The following is a 15,506-nucleotide window of genomic DNA, read 5'->3' as shown; positions in this document are numbered from 1 at the left end:
TACAGTCCATCACTGAAGTCAATCATGGCATTCAAAGGGCAGTCGGTCCAACAAATGACAGTCAGCCATCTCAGTTGTCCGTCTCATGGAGCGGGCCCCATTTCAGTTAGGGAGCTTACTGTAACACACCAAGTACCAGTGCAGAGGCGGTGACATTTGAGAGGGAGGGTGAAGGTTGTTCCCGGCCCTGGAGCAAAAGGGAGCGAAAGGACGGGAGGGGCCAGGCGCAGATTGAATTTCAACAGGACAGCATTCCCAAAAAAAATTAAGACAGACAACATAAGAGAGAGAAGAGGGAAGGACAGAATTGTGAGTATTGAACAGCAAACAGGTAGAAACGATCATTCGTGAACAGGTCAGGGAGGTGAGAGACAAGAGTGGACGAGTACTGGAGGAGTGTCCATCAAGGAGTGTCTCAGGGTTGGGGACAACCGTAGAAGACCACGTGTTGGACGGACAGGCGGACATGGTGACAGACCGAAAGATTCATGGGAGAAAAACAATGTGACTTTCCATCCCGCAATTAGTCTCCGTTAGCGGCTGCCAGTCACTCAGTGAGTGACTCGCTACATCTGGCTATCAATTGCTCGTTAGTCATTATACCTCACGTTTATAGTGCATTGTCGTTACTGTTCTGTCTCAAACAATTATTTTATGGATGAAAGGTGTTGCATAACCCTTACCAATGAAATGTGTGAAATAAATGAAGAGTATACCGTACAAACATATTTGGATTATGTGGACATAGCGTACCTTAGACATAATTACACATAGTTTGAAGATAATTTTGTACAGTACAGGCCTTTGTACATTTACATGTCTCACAGAGAACTCAACAGTAACAAAGACGTTCGACATGACTGCTTCCTCTTGCATATTTACAGCTTACATCCTGCAACTAATAATGACTATATCATATGTGTAGTGATAATGCCTCTATTCCCACACTGATCCAATTCCACTCTGGTTTCAGACCCACATCCTCTTTAAGTCCAAACTGTCCTTACTACACACAAAGGAGAAAGGGCCCGGATTGTGGACTAGGCCAATAAAGGCAGGGATGGAAAACAACGACCCAGAAGGAGGTGGAGAAGGAGGAAGGAGAGACATAGAAGAAGGAGAGAAAGACAAACGGCTGAAGAACCAACTCAACAGCGAGGAGAAGGGCGAGACAGAGAACCAAGTGGGCGGTGAGAAGGAGAGCCGGCGGTCCGGATCACTGTGGAGGAGCGGCTGGACGCCGAGTGAACGTCTTGCGATCAACGTCTCAGGGATGCGCTACGAGACCCAGCTCCGCACCTTGGCCCAGTTCCCAGACTCTATGCTGGGCGACCCCAGGCGGCGGCTTCGCTACTTCGACCCATTGCGCAAGGAGCTCTTCTTGGACCGCAACCGGGCCTGTTTTGACGCCATCCTCTACTTCTACCAGTCGGGCGGGCGGCTCCGGCGGCCCGCCAACGTGCCCCTGGACATTTTCATTGACGAGCTGTATTTCTATGAGCTGGGCGAGGAGATCATGGCACGCTTCAAGGAGGATGAGGGTTTCCCCAAGGAGGAAGCCCCATCGCTGCCCGTCAACGAGGTCCAGCGGAGTCTGTGGATGCTTTTCGAGCACCCGGAGTCGTCATCGGGCGCGCGCATCATCGCCATCGTCAGCGTCATGGTGATCGTGGTGTCCATCCTCATCTTCTGCCTAGAGACGCTGCCTGACTTCAGGAGCGAGAAGGAGCTTCGTGAGGTAAGGCAGCAAGAGGGCAAGGGAGGAGTGAGGTGGGATAAATAGGACAATGGAACAAGTTGGTGTTTTGTGTGTGTGGGGGAATTTTTCAATAGTCCAAACTGGCATCCTCCACTTGTTTCCTCATCTTCATCGGCACTAATCTGAGAGCTCTGTATAACTGGAAGTCAGATAGAATATGTTAGTGGCCAACTGGAGGACTTACTTATTCTTGTTTGATTCTTCAAATTCAGTGTTCAACTTGGACTGAAATAAGTGCTGGTACTCATTTTGGGTGCCGGTATTGTTTATAGTTAGGTGCAGGAGCAATACGCTAATATTCTATAAGAGGAACGAACTGGAGCTCAAGCAGTAGAAAATGTGAGGTGCCGGTACTCAGCTCTGGTGAGCTCCTGCCCAAATCAAGCACTGATGCTATAGAAGGAGATTGAGTGGGCAAAGGCTTTTGGAGTGAACATTCAGTAGAAGGAAAGTGTTACAGAACATTGTGACATACTGGACATGTATTGGAAAGGGAGAGGGTAAATATTATATTTTGTGAAAGATGCATAACAAGCATATAAGAAGCGAGGTAATGACGTCAATAAAACAATTATGTCATAAAAACAACGTCATTGAAACAATCAAATGAAATACTACATTTTGGTCTAGCTCCCACTTATCTGCTTTTGAATATTTAATAGAATTTTGAAACGCGTCACGAGAACAAGATGGATGGAGGGAAAGATAAATGAGAGCCATGTGTCATTTTTTAAATCATAATAATAATTGGAACCGTTCAAATCGGATATTGGATATTTACTTCAGATATTGTATTGAATGAGTAGGGTGACACGTGTTTTGTGTCGTACAGTCAACTCATCAAGCAAAAACCTACCTCACATGGTCTGTGTGTCTTGAATGGGATGTGTGTTGTCACATGTGTCAAACGGCAACCGGATACCACTAACCAGCAGGTGTTTAGGTAAACACACTACCGGTGTACATAGCTGACTACAGTGAATTATGTGGAGAAATATTGACAGGGAGACAAATCAAGGAGCGATAAGAGTAAGGCTGACGTGTGATTATTTTAGTCAGCTGGTGGCCCAAGACCTCTACAATATACTTCAGTCACGAAGATGAGATGGGAAGACTTTGGGAGATAAAGCGACATATGTTGTGTCATGTTAACACATTGCTTCAGGAGAGCTGTGCTAGGCTGATGGCGGCTGCCTTTTTGCGCGAGGGCCGACAGCCAAGAAACGCAGTAACCCCAGTGAGGAACGGCTGGCTGACTTGAAGCGTGTTGGCTATGCTGGGAGGAAGACGGGATATAGTGGACAGTGGAGATGGATGGGGAGTAGCGTGAACACTCATGTTTCTCCTTGGCGATCTCAGGGGGCTATATATAGTGCCGGGACACTCCTAAGAGTACATCAACACGTAGATATCTGACTTTATTAATAAACACTTCGACTGCGACCTCCTACCAGAGAGAAATCGTGAATAGGTCCCACTAGATTATACGTTTGATTTGTATTGTATCTCCAGACACACAGTAATATTTCACACATTGCACTCCTGGTTGTTGTGGTGACTTTTTCCCCTCGAGACGTTTTGATCACTCGACATTAAATATGAGAGGCTGAAATAAATAATCGGTGGACAGTCTGGCACTCTGACAGGGGAAAATAGACAGACAGTTGGACAGTCTGATAGACTGTCACCGGACAGATTGAAACTCAAAGCCAGAAATAATTTGAGCTCAAAGTGTGAAAACAGCTATTTCACATGTGAAAATGTGGATCTGCAAATTTGACGTGCTTTTTCCGTAAGGGAACAAATGAACCCCCAAGAAATGGCGCAACATTTTGTATTTGCTTGTAGTACATTTTGTTACTTCATCATCATAAAAATATAAATTGTTTATAACTAACTGACAAGAACATTGTGTGATCAGGCTGGACCAAAAAACAGTATTTTTCATTGGCAATAAGTACTAGATGATTAGTAAGGCATAAACCAATAATAAGCAGAGGGGTAAGTATAATTCTGTTTTTAGGAAGTGAAATCTGTAAATCGAAAGGAAAGTTTATTTCAAGTCACATTATCTGCTCAGTTTTCGCTCCAAGATACCAAACCCAAATATACCGAAAATGTTGCAATACATAACACAGAAAAATGCTCTACAAATCACAGTAGGCCCATAACGTCTCATCTTCATCCTCTGACAGATTAGAAGTTAAATTTGCATTTTTTTCTTACTCATTTTCCCCTCTTCCTCCCTGCCTCCCTGTCTTCTCCTCTCCCTTGACCAGGAGTACTTCTACAAGTACCACGCCCACCACAAGAACATCTCCATGCACATGCTTCCCCCTGCCAGTGTCTTCCAGGATCCCTTCTTCCTGGTGGAGACTATATGTATCTGCTGGTTCTCTTTTGAGCTGTTCATGCGTTTCATCTGCTCGCCCAGCAAGATGCACTTTTTCAAGGACGTGATGAACGTCATCGACTTCACCGCCATCCTGCCCTTCTTCGTGACACTGATCACCGAGCTCTCCAAGGACACGGAGAACGCACCGGGAATGTCATTGGCCATCATCCGTGTAATCCGGTTAGTCAGAGTGTTCAGGATCTTCAAGCTGTCCCGCCACTCCAAGGGCCTGCAGATCCTGGGCCAGACGCTGAGGGCCAGCATGCGTGAGCTAGGCCTACTCATCTTTTTCCTCTTCATTGGCGTCATCATCTTCGCCAGCGCCGTCTTCTTCGCAGAGGCCGACCACAAGGACACCGCGTTTGTCAGCATCCCCGGCGCCTTCTGGTGGGCCGTGGTTACCATGACCACCGTGGGCTACGGTGACATGTACCCAGAGACGGTGTGGGGCAAGCTGGTTGGCTCCATGTGCGCCATTGCCGGCGTGCTTACCATCTCGCTGCCCGTGCCCGTCATCGTGTCCAACTTCAGCTACTTCTACCACCGCGAGACGGAGTGCGAGGACCAAACCCAGTACACACACGTCAGGACCTCGCTGTGGGAGGACGAGGAGCACGAGAAGGGCGAGGAAGGGGAGGAAGAAGGGGACGGAGAAGGAGATTACAATGCCATAGAGGGCATCTGCAACCCTCTGAATAGGACTCTGTTGGGGGGGCTGTGCACTGGGCAGAGCAGGGAGTCGAGTGGGGCAAAGATGTACCTCAGGGAACCCCTGGTAACTCAGGTGTGACAACAGGATGTGATAACAGGATGACCCTCAGTTGTGATCCTGTCACAAAAAGAGAGAGAAACAAGTGAAAAAAGTAGGGATTGAAAAACAGGGACTACAAATGTTTAAGACAGCTGAATGGCAAACTGTCACTGGCCTAAAGTGTGAAAGCAGCAATACGTGTAGCAGAAAAACATACATGCCTGTTTAACACTACACTCACCAGGGGAGGCATTAAACATTGACTGGTGTAGGAACATAGAACTACACTACCGTAAATTGCTTGCCAGAAAAAATAAAGGAGATTGAGTGACATGCTTATCGCTTTCCATGGTCATGCTATTTATTATTTAAACTATGAGTTGTAAAAACTATTCATTGTAGTATGAGCTTGTGTGTTCTTTTAAAGAGTTGAATCTTCCTTGTCGTTTTAGTGCCGTCAATATAAAACCATGGCGTCTTCTCCTCTTTAATCTGATCTAGATTATACAGTTTGTAAAATGTATTTTTATTTATTTATTTATTCAGATGTACTATGAAAGAGCGCTTTCAGAGTGAATAAGCAAATGTTGGTCAACACAGACAAGGAGCAACTATGAGATAGACATAGTGCACAATGTTACTCAGTCACAGCTTCGCCATCCCAGTGACGCATGTGCTAATGCTTATAGATAACAGGTTTTACATGCCACTTTAACATTCTCAATCGGACTACAGCTACAGCATGCTTATGATGATGTGTGACTTCTTCTCAAGTTTAAACTTCAGAGCCAATATTTCCTGATGGCTGGAGCTACATACATGTAGCAACATTCTGGTTCCTATTACTGTATCATCTGATCTCTGATCAGATCACCGAACGTATTGTTACCAATTTAGAGGGAAGGAGCGTGGAGGTCGTTTATTCTCAGGGTAACTTGGTGCGAAAGGCCTATATTTGTGTATGTGTTGTTTTTAATAAAGATTATATTTTGTAAATTTTCTTAAGATGCCGTGTGCCGTCCATTGCTGTTGATAATCAGAAATGCTACATTTAATGGAATTCTCGCCGCGTTCCCTTCTTCAGAGAACAGGTGAAACTCTAGCTAGAGCTACAGACATTAATGAAATGTTTATTTTCTGGATAATTCATTTTATTCTTTGGACAGCTCTTCAGTTGAAGCTTTGGGAAAAGAGACTGTTGAACAGATGGTAGAGGACAATTACACATGCAATTTGTATTTTTTTTTTGATAGTTATGTGTTTCCATTTTTTTATTTCTGAGACATTTCTGTAAAATCTCAGATCCAGGTTGAGCCCCCACAATCTACCCTCGGAGTCGAGCTGAATTGCTGTACAGCATCTCTCTCTGAGCATCCGAGTGGCACAGCGGTCTAAGGCACTGGATCTCAGGTTCGAATCCAGCCTGTATCACATCCGGCCGATGATTGGGAGTCCCACAGGGCGGCGCACAATTGGCCCAGCGTCGTCCGGTGTTTGACCGGGGTAGGCCGTCACTGTAAATAAGAATTTGTTCTTAAGTGACTTGCCTAGTTAAATCAAGGTTAAATTAAAAATAAAAATCCCAGGGCCTTTTCTAGAAGTAACACACTGTCTTGGTGAATGGTGTGTTTTTATGTCCACTAGAGGGCAGTCCAAACCAACATCAATCGTACATCCACCATGAGGGAGTGCTCTAAAGTCTGTAACAAAGACATTTTTGACACCACACTCCACAAAGCAAGTTATGCAGGCTCTAGTTTTATCATATCTTGATTATTGCTCTGTCATATGCTTAAGTGCTGCGAAGAAAGACCAAGTTAAGCTGCAGCTGGCCCAGAACAGAGCGGCACGTCTTGCTCTTCATTGTAATCAGAGGGCTAATATTAATACTATGCTGCCAGTCTCTCTTGGCTAGGAGTTGGTTGTGGAAAGATTGACTGTGCCACTTCTTGTTTTTATAAGAAACATGAATGTGTTGGAAATTACAAACGGTTTGCATAGTCAACTGACACACACACTTACCCAACCATTATTTTCACAGTACCCAGGTCCAGAACAAATTCAAGGAAACTACAGTCTTATGCAGAGCCATGAGTGCATGGAACTCCATTCCATCTCATATAGCGCAAGTGAACAGCAAACCTGGTTTCAAAAAACAAACAAAGCAACACCATGGCACAATGCCTCTCCATGTGACCTACATGTTGTACCACATTGAGACCACAAGATGTCACCAAATGATTTCCCCAACACTTTCCCTGGCTGCCACTGCTCTTGCTCAAAGACAAATAATTCCTGTGTCATCACAATTTTTGGACATATTTCAACAAAACCACTTTGTGGTAAATTTATACATTTTCTGGAAATGTTATAAAAGTCATATATACGTATATATATATATATATATATATATATATATATATATATATATATATATATATATTCCAATGAAGTTAGATCTATAATTGTTTTTTTTTTAAAAATATTTATAATATTTAAATATACAAGTAGGAAAGCCTTAATATGAGTAGTAGTAATATATTGGCTGAGTGTGTTGGGGACAACTCGCCCTATAGTTTTGGCAAGTTGGTTAGTACATCTACTTTGTGCATGACACAAGTAATTTTTCCAACGATTGTTTACAGACAGATTATTTCACTTATAATTCACTGTATCACAATTCCAGAGGGTCAGAAGTTTACATATGCTAAGTTAATTGTGCTTTAAAATACTTGGAAAATTCCCCAAAATGACGTCACGGCTTTAGAAGCTAGGCTAATTGACATCATTTGAGTCAATTGGAGGTGTACCTGTGGATGTATTTCAAGGCCTACCTTCAAACTCAGTGCCTCTTTGCTTAACATCATGGGAATATCAAAAGAAATCAGCCAAGACCTCAGAAAAACTATTGTAGACCTTCACAAGCCTGGTTCATCCTTGGGAGCAATTTCCAAACGCCTGAAGGTATCACTTTCATCTGTACAAACAATAGTATACAAGTATAAACACCATGGGACCACGCAGCCGTCATACCGCTCAGGAAGGAGATGCGTTCTGTCTCCTAGAGATGAATGTACTTTGGTGCGAAAAGTGCAAATCAATCTCAGAACAACAGCAAAGGACCTTGTGAAGATGCTGGAGGAAACAGGTACAAAAGTATCTATATCCACAGTAAAACAAGTCCTATATCGACATAACCTGAAAGGCCACTCAGCAAGGAAGACGCCACTGCTCCAAACCGCCATAAAAAAGCCAGACTACGGTTTGCAACTGCACATGGGGACAAAAATCATACTTTTTTGAGAAATGTCCTCTGGTCTGATGACACAAAAAATATAACTGTTTGGCCATAATGACCATCGTTATGTTTGGTGGGGTAAAAAAAGCTGAAGAACACCATCCCAACGTGAAGCATGGGGGTGGCAGCATCATGTTGTGGAGGTGCTTTGCTGCAGGAGGGACTGGTGCACCTCAGAAAATAGATGGCATCATGAGGTAGGGAAAATTATGTGGATATATTGAAGCAACATCTCAAGACATCAGTCAGGAAGTTAAAGCTTGGTCGCAAATGGGTCTTCCAAATGGACAATGACCCCAAGCATTCTTCCAAAGTTGTGGCAAAACGGCTTAAGGACAACGAAGTCAAGGTATTGGAGTGGCCATCACAAAGCCCTGACCTCAAACCTATAGGAAATTTGTGGGCGGAACTGAAAAAGCGTGTGCGAGCAAGGAGACCTACAAACCTGACTCAGTTACACCAGCTCTGTCAGGAGGAATGGGCCAAAATTCATCTAATTTATTGTGAGAAGCTTGTGGAAGGCCACCCTAAACGTTTGACTCAAATTTAACAATTTAAAAACAATGCTACCAAATACTAATTGAGTGTATGTAAACTTCTGGCTCACTGGGAATTTGATGAAAGAAACAAAAGCTGAAATAAATCTCTCGATTATTATTCTGACATTTCACATTCTTAAAATAAAGTGGTGATCCTAACTGACCTAAGACAGGTACTTTTTACTAGGATTAAATATCAGGAATTGTGAAAAACAGAGTTTAAATTTATTTGGCTAAGGTGTATGTTAACTTCAGACTTCAACTGTATGTACAAATTATAATAGTGCAATAGCAGAGCATGAAAGTTGCCACATCAATGTTACACTGAGTTAATTAGTTCAGTTATTGTTACTAAATGTTACATTCCAATGTTATTTACTGTTGTTAGTTATATTCCATTCCAATATTATATTCCAATTAATGTTTTTTTTTATGAATTAAAAATGATTAAATACCTTTTGCTCCTGAATGTCAAGGTACCTGGGTACTTAAAAAAAACACCCAGTGTAAACTGTAGCCATTTATTTCCCTTTACAGTTTATTTGTCTAAGCATGATCTTCATCCACATACCGTTTCTTTCTTCCAAATGTTGCTTTTTTGTGTCAACAATTACACATTGTTCTTAGGGGGGGGGGGGGGGTAGTTACCCCCTAGTACTCCATGCATAACTGATAGATTCACACACACACACACACACTACATGTTTATGTTTTTAAGTGTATGTAAATTGTAAAGTCTTTTGTAATGTATTGTTCGTTATATATCGGGACCCCAGTAAGACTAGCTGTCGCCATTGGCGTCAGGCTAATGGGGATCCTAATTAATCAAAGGGTTCATTATGTTGGCTACAACCTTCCAAACACTCAGCACTTATTAGCTATTTATGGTGTGATGTGTTTAAGCATTTCTCCAGAAGAACTGCCCTGGTTTGTCTGGCCTATTCCTCCATTTTAGTATCTCTACTTGAGCATCCTTGCTGCTTTTGGTATTTTCATTGTATTGCTATTCAGTGTTTTAGAATTAAATTAATAACATGATCTAGCTGGTATTTTCACTGGATATCTGCAGACAGCCTAGTCATACTTCACTAGAAAACATGAGCATATATAAAGCTAAGTGTTACAAAATTACTCTTTATTTATTTAGCAATACTCTCTTGGACTCTAATATCAATAAGCTCCTAGACATGGTGTCAAAAGCCAGATAGAACTATTGTTCATACATAATTTAGCAACCTGGTCTCATAGACTAGACGTAACATAGTAAAATTAAATCCGGGAAACTCAAATTAGTATGATATGGTGCTATGGTTACATAAGACAGAAGGTTACTTAAAGCAATCATGTAAGAAGGGATGGGTGGATGGGTTGACATATAACGCGAATGTGTAGCAACCCAAAGGTTGCGTCTTCAAATTTCATAACGGACAATTTTATAATTTGAGCTAATTAGCAACTTTTCAGCTACGTACTACTTTTTAGTTGCTTTGCAACTACTAAGACTGTTAGCTAACCCTTCCCCTATCCTTAAACCTTTAATCTAACTCATAACCTTAACCCTACCCATTAACCTAACTCCTAACCTTAACCCTATCCTTAACCCTAATCCCTAGCCTAGCTAACATTAGCCAGCTAGCTAATGTTAGCGTTAGCCACTTAGCCACCTAGCTAACGTTGGCAACCAAACAATTGGAATTGATAACATATCATACATTTTTGCAAAAGCGTTACATATTGTACGTTTTCAAATTAGTATCATATCATACAAATTGAAATTTGTAACATATAATACGAAATGGATGCTGGACCTCCACAAAGTACTACATTCATACGAAATGTAACATCTCATAATAAAAAGTGTGTCTTGGATATACATACAGATTAATGCAAAATCATCTGAGACTAGGTTGCATTTAGGCTTCAAAAGGTTTAAAAATATAAATAACGCAAATAAATTATAGCTACAGTACAATGATTCAAACTTGAATTCAAAACACAAGAGAAAAATATACTGCATATAACATATTCAACATGACATTCAAAGTGAGACCATATACACACCAGTCAGTCCCATCATAGAGTTATGGAACTAAAGTTCACCATCTACTTACTGAACTCTTCGAACCAAAACATTTGCCACGGGCCAATAAAAGTAACAGTGTTTCTACCACAAGTGAAAAAAAATCACTTTAGGAATTAACATGGTTATACAATCCAGTATACCTTTAAATAAATATACTTGGTTCCTTGTATACTTCCATCAACAAACTCAATTTTCAACTTCACTTATCCCTGGAGAACTGTGGACTGACAACACCAGTGAGACCCCTGCCGAAAGGGTTATCTGAGTCCAGGTCAAGCTGTTGCTGATTCTGTTGTTGATTTTCAGCTGTATTCGTCATACTTCTAGATACCAAAATGTTTCTCAGGGGTAGGAACCGATGGAACGGGAGCCCATGTTGCGGTGTGGAGCCTTTTGAGGTGAGGGACACATAAAGTTTGTGATGTGAAGAGAAGAAACGAGAGTATCCATCAGCTAGCAGCAGCTCTCTGAAGGTGCAGTCAGCCTCTGTGTACTGGCTCTGAGGAAATGGATAACATCGAAAGAAATGTGTTAGATGCAGTGAAGCAAGGCCTTTAGCTGTGCCATATTTCATGCTATAGTAGATGATATTTGTCCACTGCCCACCTGTCCCCTCAACTGGCCAATGCTGTCCACACAGAGGAAAAGGGATGAGGACACACCCTTGATAACTGTCTCACCTTCTCGAACTGACCTCATCTCCAACACACCTGAGAACACACAGTAAACACATCCAATACAAATGTCATCTATTATTCAGATGTTTGGGAGATGACTTATACAAGTATAAACTTCATTATACTAAATGCTGTAAGGTCTATCTGTCTGTCAAACACTCACTGCAGTGGAGGCTCCTCGGTGAATTTCAGAAAAATAAATAGTGAAACATAAAAAAGTCATCCCTTTTAGATTCAACTATACTAAATATATTCATGTCAATTAATACTTTATTAAAACACACTGTTTTGCAATAAAGGTCTGGAGTAGCCTCATCAGCACTTTCTGGTGGGCTCCCGAGTGACGCAGCGGTCTAAGGCACTGCATCTCAGTGCTAAAGGCATCACTACAGACACTGGTTCAATTCTAGGCTGTATCACAACCGGCCATGATTGGGAGTCCCATAGGGCGGCGCACAATTGGCCCAGTGTCATCCAGGTTAGAGTTTGGCCGGGGTAGGCCGTCATTGTAAATAACAATTTGTTCTTAACTGACTTGCCTAGTTCAATAAAATAAATAGTATAGCCGGAGCACAGCTAGTTTCCGTCCCCTTCAATACAAAACCTAGAAGGCTCATCATTTTTACCCCATTCCGTAGACTTACACAGTAAATATGACGACTTCAGGAGGACGTCCTCCAACCTATCAGAGCTCTTGCAGCATAAACTGACATGTTGTCCACCCAATCAAAGGATCAGAGAATGAATCTAGTACCAAAAGCATACGCTACAGCTACCTAGCACTGCAATGCATAAAATGTGATGAGTAGTTGGCTCAAAGAGAGAGAAAGACAATAGTTGAACAGTTTTGAACAAATTAATTTCTTCCTAAATAAAGGAAAAGCAAGAGAGAGAAAGAGAGAGGGCTAGCTATATTTCATAGTATTTTTTCACATTCACTTACTTAGCTAGAAAATGCAGCTATCTAATTTAGCCTACTCAAACACCTGGCTCAAACAGAGAGCTATGCTGTGTTAGCTAGCTGGCTAGGCTATCCAACACTGGAACTCTTCCAAGCCAAGGTAATCTTTTCGTTTTATTAATTTATTGCCATTGGGGCCCGCCAGTGTAACTATTAAGCTGCTTGCTGTACACAGTACTGCATGATTGTAGTTTACTAACGCGTAAGTTGTAGTAGCTATTTTGACTATGACGTTAGCTAATATGGTGACAATGATGTAGGCTGTGTGTAGCTGTTAGCGGTTATGGTATGAAGGTTTGGCTTGGAAAGGTTTTTCTGCCTGGTCACAGACAGCTGTTTTGTTGTGCACTGAAGTCCACAAGCGAAGGGAAAAGGTGAAAGGAGGACAGCGTGGAGATGCGAAAAATAGTTATACAACCAGCAAAGTGATCATGCTGTTTGTATGTGGCTGCTATGAAAGTGAACTGTGTGTGCGGGTTATCAGAGGTGTTTTAATTCCACTGTTTCTTAAACGGAAGCAAATGGAACAAAACAGGGATAAACGTGCCTGAATTTGTCCAATAGAAACTCTTGTTTGCAACTGTTTGGAGTAATGATTACACCCTAGATTAGCTAGATGCAGGCAAGAGTGTGCAAGGCGATATTGAATGTGTCATTGTCTGTTAACTTGATTAATACATATTTTCTCCCGACCTGTGCACCTACCTTGTAATAGAAATAAGCCCATGATCATAAAAAAAAGTCCTCCCTAATCTTAAACGGCACCGACCGCAACTGACTTACTGTGAGAGGTCTGAGCAGGGCTTCCTGTCACTTTTCCATCTGGGGTCATCTCCAGAAACAGTTCTTTTCTTTGATTATCTGGGGGGGGGGGGGAGACATTACATGTAAACATGACAACAACAACAACAACAACGACAAAAACTATTACTACTAGGAAAAAAAGATGGCCTACATACCACGAGCATAAACCGAAGGATCGATAAGTACACACCTGAAATAAGTTGTTTTTTTTAAGTGAATGAACATAAGACAGAAGAGAAGTGAGCTTAATACCTGTGTAGAGATGTCTTTCTCTGACTTGATCATTGAAGAGCAGGAGTGGGTTGGAGTCAGGAATATATGATGATATAGAGAGAGATAGGAGGCCCAGAAGGGAGCAGGAGAACAGGGAGATGTGTGCACACAAGGACATTTGCGAGATGAAATTGACGAGAGAGCTCTTGCAAAAAAATAAAAATAAATCTGGTTCTGCAATGTTTCTGGATATATCAACAGAATAAATTAAATAAATAACAAATAAATAGAGAAATAACTACAAAGCTGTCTTCACCCCAAATTCTAAAATGTAGCACAGTGTGTGCATCCTTATAAAGGAGGTAATGGAGAACGTCAGGGGGAGGTCACAGGGATTGACGGTATAAGGATGAGTCAGGTCGATTCTAAGGAGTTTATAATAACATAAAATTGTCAGGACCTGGAGAATGTGAAAAGCCCATGGTAGGAAATGCACAGTGGCTATATAAGGGCTTCCTCCTTGTCGGCCCCTTCTAAGATGAATATAATTACTTTTTACTACAGTGACATTTCTTTTCAGCATGTTATGCTCATGGTAAGCATCTTGGTGTTTACTAGAAAACTGTGGGCAGTGTCAAACAGCAAAATTGGTAACAAATTAGAGCTTATGGTTTCCAACTTTCCTATATGTTTAATGCTCTTTTCAAGTGTTAAAAAACAAGTGTTCCATTGTGAAACAGCTAAACACTTCTTTTAAAGTGTTTCGGTTGGATTCAATCATTTATCATTTTCACGAGTCTTCAAATAAACACATCCTCGTTGTTTTTCTTCCATACCGATTGCTCAACGTCATGACGGCTGTGTTAGTTGAAAACGGGGAAATGTCAGGTACTGATGACAATGTTTGTATTATTTTGAGTGTGTATAAGGGGGTATGCTGTGGGATTTACAACCGTCGTTGAGCATGTGTTTACTGAACTCCAGCTGCAGTAAGACACTTTAACAGGGTCCAGGACAGTCAGCCTGCAACAGTCACACATGCATTAGCACACTTCTGAACAATGTAGGACATGACCACTGCGCTGTATTCTCCTGAATGAACGTGCACACGCAGTCATCTTGTTGGACGGGGATCCAGTTAGCGTGGATGACACCTTCCACCATTCTCGTAATAACTAGGCGTGAACTTTGACTGAATCTGATGTTCTCCGATACGAGTGTCATGGAATGTACGTCATTGTAGAATGACGGGTGAATTTGCCCTTTGACATTTTCCGATACAGGCACACTTCACTGTTCTGAACTCGCTCAAAGTGACATTGCTTCCTTGAAGAAGTATTACACATTACTGTAGGCTAGACTAATTGACGCCGAGCAGTTGAAGAAATCTCTATCGACGTGTCTTCATGATGACGAATGAAGGATGGAGTCCCACCAACAAAGTCCTATAGTCAGTGCAGATTCACCCAGAGAAAGTGTACCTACGTAAGGATGTTTTCCACACTGATGCCCTAAGACAAGTTTATTGGGGTTAGAGAACTGTCCGTTTTGTTTAGATTCTCTTGGTTAAACTATGAAACATTCGGTTAAAAGCTGTATAAAATGTTGATTTAAATGTGCTCCATGAAACAATTTACAGATCATTTTGTTTTCCTCACAGTTCGGCATGTACAGAGCCTGAGGAGGAATAAGGGGGAATTTCCCAGCCTCTAGTTTCCAGAGAAAGCCCATGTAACACACGAACACAAAGTAGTGTTATTGTCTTCAGCCTCAGAAACGGGAAGAAGCTGCTGTTTTGATGCAACGAACGTGGCCACCTGCCAGTAAACAACTTACTCTATAGCTTCAAACAACGGATACTGTATGTCATTGACACGAAGGGCTATTTTCAGGTGGAATTGTCACATCGAGCGCCTTTAATTGAGAGAAAACAAGTCGATGTTAGAAATGTGAGTCAAACTGAGGACTTGGGAGAAAACGTGTAAATATCATCACGATACAGTGTAAACATCCACACAACCATAAG

At 41.8% G+C, this 15,506-nt stretch overlaps 2 protein-coding genes across 2 annotated transcripts; one reads left to right on the top strand and one right to left on the bottom strand.

The window, feature by feature from the left end:
• Nucleotides 1-222: 222 nt before the first annotated feature.
• On the top strand, nt 223-5,905 carry LOC110491649 (potassium voltage-gated channel subfamily A member 1). The gene is made up of 3 exons (XM_021565253.3): nt 223-554; nt 974-1,738; nt 4,039-5,905. The coding sequence occupies exons 2-3, from the start codon at nt 1,061-1,063 to the stop codon at nt 4,942-4,944; spliced, it is 1,584 nt and encodes a 527-aa protein (XP_021420928.2). The 5' UTR covers nt 223-554; nt 974-1,060; the 3' UTR covers nt 4,945-5,905.
• Nucleotides 5,906-9,251: 3,346 nt separating this feature from the next.
• Nucleotides 9,252-13,805, bottom strand: fgf21 (fibroblast growth factor 21). Its single transcript, XM_021565252.3, has 4 exons — nt 13,520-13,805; nt 13,247-13,324; nt 11,432-11,535; nt 9,252-11,324 (listed from the first exon to the last, which is right to left on the bottom strand). The coding sequence occupies exons 1-4, from the start codon at nt 13,656-13,658 to the stop codon at nt 11,025-11,027; spliced, it is 621 nt and encodes a 206-aa protein (XP_021420927.2). The 5' UTR covers nt 13,659-13,805; the 3' UTR covers nt 9,252-11,024.
• Between the last annotated feature and the right edge of the window lie 1,701 nt (nt 13,806-15,506).

The sequence above is a fragment of the Oncorhynchus mykiss genome, chromosome 16 (genome assembly GCF_057628025.1).
Source record: "Oncorhynchus mykiss isolate SJ-2025 chromosome 16, ASM5762802v1, whole genome shotgun sequence".
NCBI classification, from domain to species: domain Eukaryota; kingdom Metazoa; phylum Chordata; class Actinopteri; order Salmoniformes; family Salmonidae; genus Oncorhynchus; species Oncorhynchus mykiss.
The sequence above is the reverse complement of the archived record's forward strand: the minus strand, read 5'-3'. Positions and strand labels throughout refer to the sequence as shown.